Source organism: Sturnus vulgaris, chromosome 5 (assembly GCF_052056855.1).
Source record: "Sturnus vulgaris isolate bStuVul1 chromosome 5, bStuVul1.hap1, whole genome shotgun sequence".
In the NCBI taxonomy this organism is placed as follows: Eukaryota; Metazoa; Chordata; class Aves; order Passeriformes; family Sturnidae; genus Sturnus; species Sturnus vulgaris.
Window position 1 is genome coordinate 46,589,247 of NC_142247.1, and position 14,421 is coordinate 46,603,667.

Consider the following 14,421-nt stretch of genomic DNA (forward strand, 5'->3'; position numbering starts at 1 on the left):
AAAGACCAACTTTATTGTACGGACATCCCGTATTTAAAGTGTGTTACATGCAGCTAGGACAGGACAGTAGTTCACTGGACAATTGGGAAAAACATCCTTGGCACAGTACCTCAGGATGTATCCCATGGGAAAGACACCAGGTGTTAATCTTTATTATGAATTCCACTCTGTTTTTCACCATATTATCACCTTGGGAGACTTCCTCCCTAACTGAAGCTGTAGTCAGCTTGTCAGCCTGGGAATGGACCTGAGAGTCAGGAGAAATCCAGGCCTGAAAAGAATTTCCAAGCTGTAATTCCCTAGCTCTCTAAATGTGTGTGTCCACAATTATCCTATATGTCTGCAGGGGAATTTTGCAAAACTGCACTGGGGTAAAACGCAACTGACCTCAAAAAAGGATTCTTCAAGTTTGTAATTTGAGTATTGATCAACAAAAAGTTGCACTACAAATTATAAAGGAAATCTCTTGGTCCAGCCCTCAGCATTCCAGAATGGCCCTATTCAATTAATTGTACTCATTATTTAACTGCTGGCTACATAGCTCAGTAAATGGATCACTATTTCCCTACTGCCATAGAGGCAAGGAGGTAAAGCAAGACTCATCCCTGACTACAGAGGATACATGTCATCTGAAATGAGGATAGCCTACAAGCTTCTATAAAAATGCACTGAATACTAGAAATTACTGGATGAGATTCTAGGAATACATTCCTTCAGTTAGGAAAAAAAATCAGCTGCAAGAGGGACAGAAGTGCACAATTTTCAGTAAAAGAGTGTCTGCTTCTGGTTTTGCAGCTGTTCCCTTATGACATGAGATGAGTATCACATTCAAGCCAACTGTTTGTGTCTTGGGAGGGGACAACATAAAGCTACACAAAGATATGCCCAATATGAGAAAAACTGCCGCTAGTAACGAAGCTGTTATCAAGCTCATTATTAAACCAGAGAACAAATGGGCAGGCTGACCATCTTCCTCAGTCTGGTTCTCCATAGATAGGATGAGGTTTGGGCTGTGGAAAGGGTATATACAGGCAAAAAAATGCTTCAGCAGCTCAGCCATAAAGGCACGCTCACAGTTCACTGGCAAATCATACAGTTTGAGGCAAACGAGAGAAAAGGTCATCAGTTCTACAAACAGCATTGTATCAGTGTGGTTACTGATTAAAGGTGAGGCTAAATTAAATGCAGTATAAGAATAAGAGAGACTGGATTCATAGGATTTATATTAGCACTTTTGTTCTTTGGAGGTGGTGTTCTCAGCAATGACTTTTAGAAAAGCCCAGGACAGCTATGTTCTGAACTCCAGTCTTCACCCCTTTGGCAACAGCTACAACAGTGCTAAAGCCACTTACTATCCTGGAGCAGGATGGAAAGTTTTGTGAGGAAAAGACCAGCCTCACAAATTAATTTAAAAAAAAAAAAAAGAGCTGAGGAGGGTGCAACAAATATCAACAGAAACCCTTCTTGGAGCCTTCACAGTATTCTCATGTTTAGAAACAGTTTTTTTCTGAAAACCAAATGCATGCTGCCATTTTACTATTCACCTGCAGACTATGGGCATTTCAGAGTTCAGCTCTGAAGTCTGCTGTACAAATTAAGTGAACAGAAAGTATTTTCTGGTTAATGACCTGATAATGAAGACATTAAGGATCTCACCTCACACATAAGTTCCAACTGACCTTTTCAAACCTGTGGTTCATAACATTCCTTCCCTATAAGCAATCACAAGAAAACTAGCAACAACCAGAGATATGTTCAGACAGACAGACACAAGTTAGCAGACCATTACTCCTCACCACTCAGCCCCTCATCTGTTCCAGCGTATCAGAGGGTGGTGATTAGTGTCTGATATGCCCTGAAACACAGTGGCATGTTGCCTGATAGCTTTTCTATATCAAACAGTCATTTGAACAATTCTAACATTTTTTCTCTTAGGTTTTGTTGCTTCCTATCACTGAAATTAACTCCATATTTCAACTGCATGGAAGACACAACACACATTTTCCCTCTTCTACCTATGCTTATATTCCACAAGCATTAATGGACATTACAGTTATGCACTGAGCACATACCACTTAGACTTCCTGAACTAAATACAGCAAGACCAAATGTTCCAGCAGAGCACAGCCATATAATAAATCAGGCTCCTAGTCTTCAGTACTATTTCTTTTAATATAACTAAGCAGTTTTTTGGGGGCCTCCCAGTACATATTATTTTTCATCTCCCACCCCAGCCCCAATGCTGCAGTGTGACCTGGGTAGGCAGGCTGTTGAGAATATGCATAGCTACTTAAGGGTCTACAAATGTACATCAGATTACAGGATCTTGCTCTAAAGTATACATCTCTCTGCTTCGCAAAGTCTGTCCCTTTATGAGTGGGTCAGACCTTGGTAGATTGATGGTAAATTACCTCAAACTGATATTAAGAGGAATTCCACAAAGTTAAAAAAATATTTGCATACATTTCTTTTAATAAATATCCTTACATATGCTATTGCTAACAGTATTATTAGAAGTGGAATCTGTCATTTATTATTACTTCAGATTTCATTTACACAGTTTATGCCTCTTGTTGCCAGTTTTGCCTCACTGTCTGATTAAGAAAAGGCAAACTCACAACTCTCTGTCACGTATTTTAATTTCTATTTAATTTGTTCTCTGCAGCCTCTAGTCTTCAGTCTTGGGAGAATGCTGCAGTGTTCTCTCACCGCAAAGAAGCCAGGAACTGCTATGTAGTTTAAAAAATAATAACTTTTGAAAATGGTTTCATTGCAAACAGTTCTATTGGCTTGTGCTTGGAAAACATAGTTTTATAAAACCTGTATTTGACATGATAGTTCTTTTTATAATCCACTCATGAGCCATTTCAAATTACCTTAGCCTGCTGGTGACTAGGATAGATGTTCCAAAAGAAACTGAAACTTCAGTTTCAGAACTCCCTCTGAAATACTGGGAGGTCAGGTTTAAGTAAAATTCAAACTTCATAATTAAAAAAACCCTGTAAATGTTTTACACATTGAAAAACAGATCTGCGGCCTCTTTTCTTTCTTGCTGTAGGTAGCTAATTCTCACTTGCTGTTGGAATACCATTTGCAGTTTCATGCAAGCATTAGAAGTAATGGAGCAAAGACCATTTCCACTCTATTGTGTGTTGAACATCCAAACGCATGGTACCAGGACAGCAGTTTGAATTTTGGGTCAAATTCCAGGTTCTATCTTAAAAGAACATCACCCAAAAACTAACTGTCTTAAAAAAAAAATATTTACTTAACACCCAGGAGGGTCAGATGGCCACATGGGAAGGGCAAGCCCCTTCTCTGCAAATTTGCAAACTTTCCATATAATCAAGTAACAGCGCTGTCACGTTTATTTTTTCACCTGGCCATCAGCACAGCTCTTGTTTAATTAAAAAAAAAAAAAATCACCCCCAAACTGCCAGCTAATGCATCTCTATGCACTTGTTTTGTCTCCACAGAAAGTGGTACTGGGACCCCACCAGGCCCATATAGGCAGCATCTGTTGTTTCCACAGATCTGCAAACCTGCTTGCAGCAAGTTACATGGCTAAGGCAGGCATGCAAGCCAGAGACATTCCCTGGAAAAGAAATCTGAAGCTGCCTCTCCTCCCTGTGAATGTAAAAAACATTTAACAAAAGACTGAAGTATTTTGCATAGTGGGAAAGAGGGAAAGAAAATCAGCTCCTTTTGTCCTCTCCAGGCATGTCTACTTTACTTCCATATCTGACATCAATGAAATAAATGTCATTATCAGACACAATCTTGGTCTCACAACCTTTCCAAATTACAACAACTGAGAGGAGTCCACCACCACCCTGCACTAGCTGGTGGAGATGAAGGCAGCTTCCTCTGGAGCATTCTGAGCTGTTATCTTCACTAGCATTGCTGCAACAACAGCATGTGGCTGCTCAGCAGAGGCTGGTGAATAGAAGAACCTTCAATTAAGTGGAGCAAAAGCTCATTATGTTACAAACCGTCACATTTGTTATCGTTTCTGCTGAGATGGCCAAAGAGAGTGCACAGGGAAGCTGACCTATTTGCCTTATTCTTGGATGCAAATCAGGCAAGACAAGATCAAGATCTATTGGTACAGCAGTGGAGGGGGAAATATTTATAATGATGAATTTCTCTTCCTCTCGCCCCTAACAGAAAATGAGACTTTTGTTTTGCTGATATTATCCTAGCACCTTTCACAGACACTACATTTTTTTAAATTAAAACCAAGAAAGACAGAGACACTGAGCACTCTTTATCTGGTCAGTAGATTTCAGACAGAATCAATTAAAGGGTGCCCAACACATGGAAAGGCATTTTATTAAGAGTGGGATTAAGATTAATTTAGTAAGAGTGCTTTATGCTATCTTTTACATTTAAAATATTTCAGCAAGTCATCAAAATAAGTTTATTCACATAGCTTTAGTAAAAGTCTAACTCTGCAGCAGAAACAATTAAAAAGTCAGCAGCATTTTCCAGCAGTGGTGTATAGCTTATTTTGGCATTCAGGCTGTTGCTAAATGCTCCTGCTGCTTCCTCCACAATAGTGATGTGTGGCCTGTGAAATGAGCACTGAATTTCAAGACTCAAGGTGCCACAATCTGTACTTGGGATGGGGGTGGAGGAAAGGAGAGGGCTGGGGGAAGGTCTTTCCTCTCCTCCAATTCTCTGTAAAAGCCCAGATCTAAACCCCTGCAAAACTTATCTGTCCCCAACTGTGGAGGGTAAGGAATACTTTTGCAAAAGCACTGCCTGCTCTGTGGCCTTTCTTCCCACTTCTCCAAACATGAGGGACATACCCAGCATGAAGAGAAGAACTGCTGGGACACTGCTCCAGTTCATGCTCTGCTTTGACAACCACAGAAAACACTGTAGCCCTCTCCCCTCTCAATGTGCTTCAGGCGTAAATGTAGAGGAAGAGTCAAAAAGGTTTGTAACTGCCAACTTCATTCCCTAATGGGCCTTCTGGAATTCCTTATGTTTCATTAAAATTCAGCCATGCCTTATGGGTCAAGAAGATAGAGTCAAGCCCTGTAAACGGGCTTTAAGAGGATTCGGTCAAGCTTTTCCCTGCTCTGCTCTCCTTGGGACTCCCTGACCTGGGCCAGAGAGTTGATGAGGGGGTTCTTACCCACAGTGGACAAAGCTGCCAGCACCAGACCTGGGCTGCCAGCACCTCCCATCCCACAAGAACCTCTTCTCCAGACAGAGCAGAGGTCACCTTTGTACCCTAGCCATGCATCCCTTCCCAACACAGCTTCTTTTGAAGGAAATCACAAACTGAAATACATATTAAGCTTGTAACTAAGAAAATTTTCCTCTTCCCAGCATTCTCTGGGACACAACTCATCTCTACTAATTTACCCCCAGATCATGATCTGTGCTATAGCAACCTCTGGTTAACCTGGCAACTAAATTATGGTAATGTTTGAGCTTCTAGTGCCTGACTCCTAGTCCGTATTCTAGACACTTTCAAGGTTCCATCAAATTCCAAGCTCATACATTCCCTAAGTGATCATCTCCTCCATTGTTTCCCAACACACTCTTACTCACTTTAGGGCTCATATTCACTTCTTGCACATTTTCTTGCTTGTCCTCCCTCAGCTTAAGCAATATAGAAAATCTCCTTCCTTTCTGTGTGATGTCATCTCTCCTTTACATCAAATTCTCTGAAACCTTCATCATGTACTCCACAGTGAAAAGACAAAGCCAGGAGTTGCTTTTAGTTGAAGGAAAAATAGTGAAGACAGTCCTTAAAGAACTTCTTAGTCCTCCTGTTAGACACTCCAATAACTAAAATAAGTAACATTTCATGAGAAACGCAGAAACCCAGAAACACTGCTGAAAAATCATCTTTTCCATACCCAACTGAGCAGAAAACACACTAAGCCTGAGCTGCAGAAGGCTCAGGAATGGAACACAGGAAATTTATGAACTCCCAGGATTAAAACATTCCTGCAAGAACGGTGGAAATGGTTTGTGGTGGATCCTTTATGGGGGCAGGAAGGGAATGAAAACAACCTTAAAAGATCCATCAGGGAACACATTAAAGGACTGTCTTTGTGCATGATCTGGGACCACAAGAAATGTCTCATCATCCCAGTGTTTCTCAGTGCAAGAATCACTGAGGACCCTCCACCCAGGTGGAGCAGGGACGAGCACCGTCTGTCTCCTGAGTAGATTAGAGAGAGTACAAAACTCCACCAGAACAAAAACTTTAAAAGAGCAAAAAAACAGAGTACAAACTCTAGGGAACATTACAGAAGGCTTCTACTCTTCTTTATGATCCCAAGTCTGGCAAATATCAGGCACTCTTAAGAGTATTACACCCAAAGAATTATCGACTAATAAATTTAATCTTAAAATGAATTAAGTAAGGCATTCTAGATGGAATACTATTGTGCAAAAAGAAACATTTGTAAATACAGTACAACATCAAATATACTTCCATTAAGACAGCTATATGTAATTTTAAAACTCATTTAAAAGCCATTCCAAAAATAAGAAAACGTTATGCTCTATTATGATAACAGTGTCCTACTATCATATGACAAAAAGGCAAACATATACACGGACATTTATATAATGACACATGAATGGTTTCACATGCTATTTATTATTGTGACCACATAGTGCATATTTTCCACTTTTTTCAAGAGTCTTCCTAATAACTGCTGGGAGGCAGTAAACTAGGTACTTGTAAGACTGTGTTTTAAATATAAAAATCTGTTTCATCCAAATTGATATTTACATTTTTAAAAATTTATCTGGACACAAATACGTTTTAATTTTCACCCCCCCAGCCAGTTCTGAGGAACAAGTACATTCATCCGAGACCTTGTATGGCATACTTAAATCCAGAACAAAGTTTTATGTTCAAGATATAAACCCCAGAAAATAAGAATTTATAATGAAAACATTGACAGGCATTTAACCATATCAGTATGGATGGTTTATGCTATACAATATCAGTCTTACTTTTATTTTCTTTTAGACCATGTGAACAGACATCTGTAGTAGTACATCTCTAGTGATACACATTACGGAAAACTATGGGGAAGTTATAAAATATGTTATAGAAATTACATCTCTGAACATAGAAACAGACAATATGAAATGTTTAGTCATACTCAAGTCACACAATGTTTGACAGCAACTACCATATTTTGAAGCTACAAGACTAAGGTCTTTACTAGACTTTCGGTTGTTAAATCCATATCTGGCAAACAACATGCACACAGACATTTCATTAACATGAGCAGTTTGAGAGTTCAGAGGAACAAATGTATACAAATAGTTAATGTATGCAAATGTTTTCAAGATCTGTTCCTAGAAGTAGTTCTTTATGTTAACAGATTACTGCTAAAAATCCGATTTTGAGACCCAGTAATTTTCTGTTCACTATTCATTTCAATTTTATGAAAAGATATTATATTAAAATTTAGAATTGACAAAGATTTAATAAAATAATGAGAAACCATACTATAGATATTTACTTAATAAAGACTTACACCATATGCCCAACACCATGTTCATACGGATGTATTGTACTTTAAACTAATGCTAGAAAAGTACGGTTTCCTACTAGTAGTTATTTTAGTAATTAAACACTACACAACAATTTAATATTACCTAGGACTTTATTATATGGAAAAAAGCCCCAACCCTAAGTCTACCCCTGTAACTTCTTCATCATTACTTTTGCTTAATTTTACAAGCACCATAATTTTCTTTGATCTACAGGCGAGGAAAAGCCAAATTATCACATGCAAAAAATGTGATATAAGTAGCACAACACTCAAAGCGTTAAAGAAATAAAAGGTCTTTTTAAGAAATGAGAACCTATAATAATTAAAACACACAGCAAAGCAATATAAGCTATCTTTTTACATTATAGCTTGGTGGTCTGCTTCAGAAAACATGTACATGGAATCTTCATAATCATGACTTGTATCAGTTGCTTCTTAGTATGCATAAAGCAGATTAAGTAGTTTTTACACTAAAAGTTTGGTGGGTATTGTTGTGATTTTGAAGTAGGTTTTTTTAAAAGATTTAATTTCTGTGAATTAAATCCTGGCATGTCCTGAGTGCATCCTACATTTCCAAAGAAATTCAAAACATTCAACTCTAATAATGTAGGCTCAAGAAGTGACACTTCAGTGTCACACAACAAACACAATAGAGCTGTAGTCATCACTGACAATGAAGAAACCTTCAACCAGTGTGATGGTAGTTTGCCTACGGGCAAAGATTTTTCTTTTTTCCCAGTATTCTCGCTTTTCTTAAAGTACTTGTAAATGTTCCTAAGGTGGCAGGGTGTACTTTCTGTATGAATGAATTCTAGACGGGAAGCTTTTCATATAGCCCTGGGTGTGCAGAACAGCAAATGCCTAGTGCCATCTACTGGGAGCGTCTGCTCCTGCTCAGACTTGCCATCTTGTCTACAAAAAATGTCATGGACAAACGGTGCACTAGGTGTGCACAAATTGAAACGTTTATGCCAAACTTCAGACAAAAAAATATTTTAAAAATACAATTTGGAAGAACAGATCCGAACTCCAGGTGCTAATATACAAACAGAAAAAGAACAAGTAAAAACATTTCACCAGCACAAGTGAAACTCACAAGTAGTTACAAAATAGTAGTTCAAAGAAGGGACAGGTCATCTCTATTCTAAGATACCTCCCAATAGTATTTAATTAATTTAATGGAGGGGTGGGAGGAGAAAAAAAAATCCCTTGTTTCTGATCTACAGCTATAGATTAAATATAAATTACATATTGTATTGTGTTATTTTGTTCCTTACAGGAAGGACAGAGGTACCATTTCAAGCATAGAAATTGAAGCAATTCTTTCATTCTTTTCCTGCAAATATTTAACTGCATAGTATTTAAAACATTGTTTGAAAGCCCAGTTTACTACTCTGACAGCACTTTGCTTCCTTACTCTAAGTACGGATTTCAGACAGTTAAAAAGTCTCATTCAGTGTTGAATTTGCCATTGAATTAGAAGGTGGTCAAGCTCCACAGTGTCCCAGACTTGGTGGACACATGGCACAGTGATATGGTTACAGGACTGCAATTCACACAGAACTGGATGGTGGGAAAGTACTAGCTCAAAGTGTTATGTTATAAAAAATTCATGAGAACTTGGTGTTTGGGTGTTTTCTGTATATTCAGAAGCCAAAGTCACAAGGCATTGTGGCATTTAAGCAAATGTTGGCTCTACATTTCCTTCCCATGTTTTATTTGATACATGCTATGCCGTTTACTTGCAACTCCTTAAATAAACCACACACAAAAAAACAAACCAAAGGCAAAGCAAGTCTATGTTAATTTTTAAGCATCTGAGGAATTTAGATTACTCTTAAAATATGAGAGATATATGATCGTATATTATTGCACTGTTAGCAGATGAATTTGGGCTTATTATATAAAAATATCTCTATATATCTCTATAAAGTAGTCAGTCAGTGGAATTCAATCTATTAATGGTCCCACAGTTAGGGATCTAGGGGGTGGGAATAAACAGTAGTGTTAATTTTTTATTCCAAAATATGATTACTGGATTATGACAGAAAAACAGCTTGATGAAACAGCTAATGCAGTGCATTGGAAACAGGTACAGAACAACAAAACATCCCATGGGCTGTGTGTGTTCCTAGCTGATCAGCTTGCAGATCTCATTTTCAGAGTAGGAACAAAATGGCCAGAAGACTGAGTGCCCCTATGTTAAGGTAGACACCAGCAATATGAGCACACATCAAAAGGTGCATAATGAGGGCTAAGGAAATTTGCTTACCCTATATTTTTAGGATTTTAAATCTGGCTCAGCAGAAAATATAACAGGAAACCGAGGTCAAGCTGACACAATGTGGGTTATTCTCTCTCTTCCTCAATATGTGTTTGCAGTTCCTATCAAGGTTAACGGGAGTTTTGTGCACATGAGGGAGAAATGGAACGTAAATGCTGCAAAAATTGGACTGATTTAGTTCAGATAAACTCTAATAAGCTTTAGGACAATCCATCAGCTTGAAAACTGATGTCTTATCACTGAAAAAGAAATATTTAAAACACCACCTCCATGTGCTTGCTAAGTCCAGGTCTGGGAGAAACTGCTTGTAACATTCTGCACTCTTATGAACCAGTTGTGAATGTAGCACAAACACCCAAGCTGGCCCATTTTAGAGGCTTCAAACACAGATCAGCCAGGACTGTATCTTTTTTATTTGAGGATCCAGAAAATTTTTAGTAATGTTCAAAATTAACTCAGTACAGTGTATACTTTCTGTACACTGACATTGTTACATTGACATTACAGACTGTTGCCGTTTAAGTGAAACACAAAATACTTAGGAGGTTCAAGGTTTTCGTTATATAATCAATTCATAGAGATAGAGTCTTATGGCACCCTTCCCAGATCTAATGGACAAATCTGGACCTTACATGAAAAGTGCAGCTGCATGTGGGCATCAAATTGTGTGTTTCCACTTAGTTATGTAGAGAAGCGTCACGTAACTAAGGAATATGCTGTCAGAGGAATGAAAGAAGTTTTAAATTCTGCATACTTTTTCACACATAATTTTCAGTACAACATACTTGATTATAATAAAAATGTGAAAAAAACCACATGGAGTATAACTATAGTATACTGCTAAATATTTTGGAAAATATTTTTAACTATGCAATGATTTGATAGCAATCGACATATGAAATTCTTTTAGATATTATCTTTTAAAATTAGGAATGACATTTAATAAAATATTTTCAGTTTAATTATACAGTTTTTGCCAAGAATGAGGAAAAAATATAAAATTTAAGAGACAGTATTTTGGACAAGGAAGCATTCCAAGCTTCTTAAAATCTCAGATATGAAATCACTCACTCAACTCAGTGACTTTTACAAAAAAAAAAAGCGCAAATAAGCTTCTGCTTCAAAGGAAAATTTAAACATAACAACCCATAGCACATTGTTTCCTGCAGCAGAGACACCCATTTCTATAAGGGCCTTTATTATGCATGACACAACAAGCAGCACCCATTCAACCTGAGGGAAGCCCACAGGCTCCAAGGGCCACTGGCTGGCTCTTTGTCACCAAATGCAGCAGGTTGAATGCAGACATCACTGTGATATCCTCACCAACAAAACCAGAGGCAAAGAACAGGGGCAAGAGCTGAGTAGGGAAGAAAAAAAAAGAAAAAAAAAAGGATGAGAACAAATTAAAACATCAAAAATGTTAAGATACATTCATAGAAAAAAACAATACTTAAAATTTTATAAGACTACCACATGGGACTACAATTCTAAATGCACTTCTCTTAGCGCATTTAAGCCATTTTTGCTATCCCCACCCCCCAATATTTTGATACATATTACACAGTATTCAGTGAAACCATTTTATATGCTACAAAGTGAGAGGGACTGGACATTTTTATAGGGGACATTCACAACAGCTGCTTTAGATACCCAACTGAGAGCAACTTGGCCGAGTCACAAGTGCAGGGGTACTAAGGAAAAAAAAACTTAAAACCTTAGCTAGATAGTAGGAATTCTGTTTGGAACACCTGGAATGCTGGGCAAATCAAACATGCAGGCATTTTCAGTTTCTTTTATTTAAACCAAGATCACATTCCACAACATTTCTGAATGGTGAATGCTGGAAACCAGTAAAAAATTGTTCTTTTGACGACTTGTTTGAGGAATGTGACATTTCATTGCAATAAACTTGCCAGATATCTTAAAACCATGGCTTTTCAAGGGCAGGAAATAATTCATGTTGCAAACTGTCCACAAGATATATTTAAACAATCTTCCAGCCAGTTCAAATATAGCAGACAGAAAGATGGCAGTCATGAGATTTTATTTCAGAAGAGTTTAATGTACAAATACTAATTGTTCTGGTCACCCTGCAATGGGAAAGAGGAAACGCAGCTGCCTTACAGCCCAGCCGTGCACAGCCACAGCTCACTTCAGATGATTATGCGATGCGGGACTGGAGCCTATCCCCATCCCATCCCAACATCCCCAAAGTTGGGACAGAAACTCTCTGGGACTCTCGTGGAAGCAGGATCAGGCCCCAAGAAGCTGTGGAGCAGCAGGGCAGGTGGCTCAGCCTCCTCTCAGTCTCATTATTTGTCCATGGCAGCCCAGGAGCCGCCGGGGGCAGAGTCCTGCCATGGCCCACAGCAGAAGCTGTGCCAGCGCGGGACAAACTGACCACCGTCTCGGCCTGAAGAACAAGGCTCTGAGAGGAAGGACACTTACGGAACACCCCAAACAGGTGCAGACGCCCCATCCCTGACAGCATGCAATGTCAGGCTGGACGGGACTCTGAGCAACCAGATGTAGTTGAAGTTGTCCCTGCCCATTGCTGGGGATTGGATTAGGTGGCCTTTAAAGGTCTCTGCCGAGCCAAACTGTTCTGTGATAATTCTATGACTATAACAAGGACCCAGCCCCTAGCCGTACCCATTACCAAACCGGAGCGCATCGACAGAAACCTGCTCGCATGCACACGCCTTAACTCGGCCGTACCCAAACCAAATTCTCTGCGAGACCCCCGATACTTACGCGCTACCCGACGGCGGCGGGGTAGGGGGCCGGGCGGGCACTGCGGGGCAGGCAGCCCGTGAGCGTCATCACACACACAAAGTGCCTGTCAGAGCGGCAGCACATCCGCGTGAAAACCAGCGCGAACCCCTCCGGAGCAGACCGCCAGCAGACCAGAGGGCTGCGCGCAGCCCCGCCGCAACTCCGCCCTTGCCCCCCAGCCGGCACTGTCCCGCAGCCGGCACTGTCCCGCTGCCGGCACTGTCCCACAGCCGCCACTGTACCGCAGCCGCCACTGTCCCGCAGCCCCGCAGCCGGCACTGTCCCACAGCCAGCACTGTCCCGCTGCCCCGCGCTGAGGCGCTGCGCCGCGCTGAGGCCGGTGCCGCGCTGCGGCAGCAGCGGCATCGAGCTCCCCCTGCCGGCGGGCAGCCCGCCCCGGCCTTCTCGGATGGCGCCGCCTGGCGGCCGCTGCCCAGCACACTGCTACGAGGCGCTGCACAGACAGCCCAGACAGAAGCCTCCTCCCTGCCCTCCTCCTCCCTCACTCTCTTCTTCAACTGTAAAAAGCTTAAAAGAAATTATTTAAAATTCCAAAGAAGCATAAAATAGATCCTGGCCTCTTGAAAATGTCAAGTATTTCAGTGTTCACCAAAATGTCATTATTTACTCTCATTTATTCATAAAGACTTGGAGGATATGCAAGCCCTGAGAGGCCAATGAAATATCGCTGGGCATCCATGAAAGTACTTTATTGAAGTTAATCTAATTTATTCTTTTATTGCTGATGCTTTGATTGCTATTTCTATTTACTCCATACATTATAGCAATGCCCAGTAGTTCCAATGGGAGGAGATCTCCTGATGCCAGGTACTGTACGCACACAAACTCTGTTGCAGGAAGTTTACAGGCCCCCATAAAAATGGCTTCTGAAGAATCAGTAAAGAGAAGTGCAAAATGAAGCTCATTGCAATTAACGCGTTTGGTTTGAAGGTGCTTCACTCCACCTGCCAATTCCATGGGTATAAAGAGCAGATTTAGGGAGAATGACAGTAACATTGCGACAGGTTCATATCTGCCCTCTGCTCTTTCTGTGGTGCATGCAAGCTTGGCAACAGCCTTTAGTGGGCTCAGGTGCCTTGTTTCTGTCTCTGATTTACTTAAGAGCATGACAAGAAACATAGGAAGAAGTCCAGAGAAGAGCAATGTTATTAGTGAAGTGTCTAGAGCACAGGTCTGATGAGGAGTGGCTGAGGAAGCTGAGGTTGGTTAGCCTGGAGAAGAGGAGGCTCAGGAGTGATGTTATCAATCTGTTCATCTACCTGAAAGGTAGCCAGGTGGGGGTCAGTCTCTTCTCCCAGGCAACTAACAGTAGGATGAGAGGACATAGACTTAAGTCTTAGTCTTAATAATCAAGGGAGATTTAGGTTGGGCATTAAGAAGAATTTCTTCACAGAAGAGGTGATTAGACATTGCAATGGGCTGCCCAAGGAGGTGCCATGGTCCAGTTGACAAGGTGGTGCTCGGTCAAAGGTTGGATTCGATGATCTCAGAGGTCTTTTCCAACCTAAATCATTCTGTGAAAACACCATCCTGGGCTGGTTTAAATTCCCATGCTGTACACACCTAGCCCTCTATAGGTTAAGGAAAGCCCCCATGCTGGTGGTACCTTTCTGAGCCCCAAGGGAGCTCAGCTGTACTGGCACAGCACCCCACCTTGCCAGTGCTAGGGCCAGGTGGTCTGGGGACAGCAATCCTAACACAACTGTCACACACCTGACCTAGAGTGAGTACTGCAGCGCTGCACTTCCACCACACAGACTTACCACCCCCATATCTTTATTGCAGTACTGCAATATG

At 40.6% G+C, this 14,421-nt stretch overlaps 1 protein-coding gene across 7 annotated transcripts in view; it reads right to left on the bottom strand.

The window, feature by feature from the left end:
- The window catches only part of MSRB3 (methionine sulfoxide reductase B3), an 80,737-nt gene that overhangs the window by 49,037 nt on the left and 17,279 nt on the right, over positions 1 to 14,421 (bottom strand). For 5 of the 7 annotated variants that reach the window (XM_088165638.1, XM_088165639.1, XM_088165637.1 and 2 more), the window contains exon 2: positions 11,059 to 11,185. The exons of the other annotated variants lie outside the window; for them this stretch is intronic. In XM_088165638.1, the coding sequence (XP_088021764.1) occupies positions 11,059 to 11,134 (76 nt within the window). In that variant the 5' untranslated portion in view covers positions 11,135 to 11,185. The remainder of the gene's footprint in view (positions 1 to 11,058; positions 11,186 to 14,421) is intronic. 7 annotated transcript variants of the gene reach the window in all.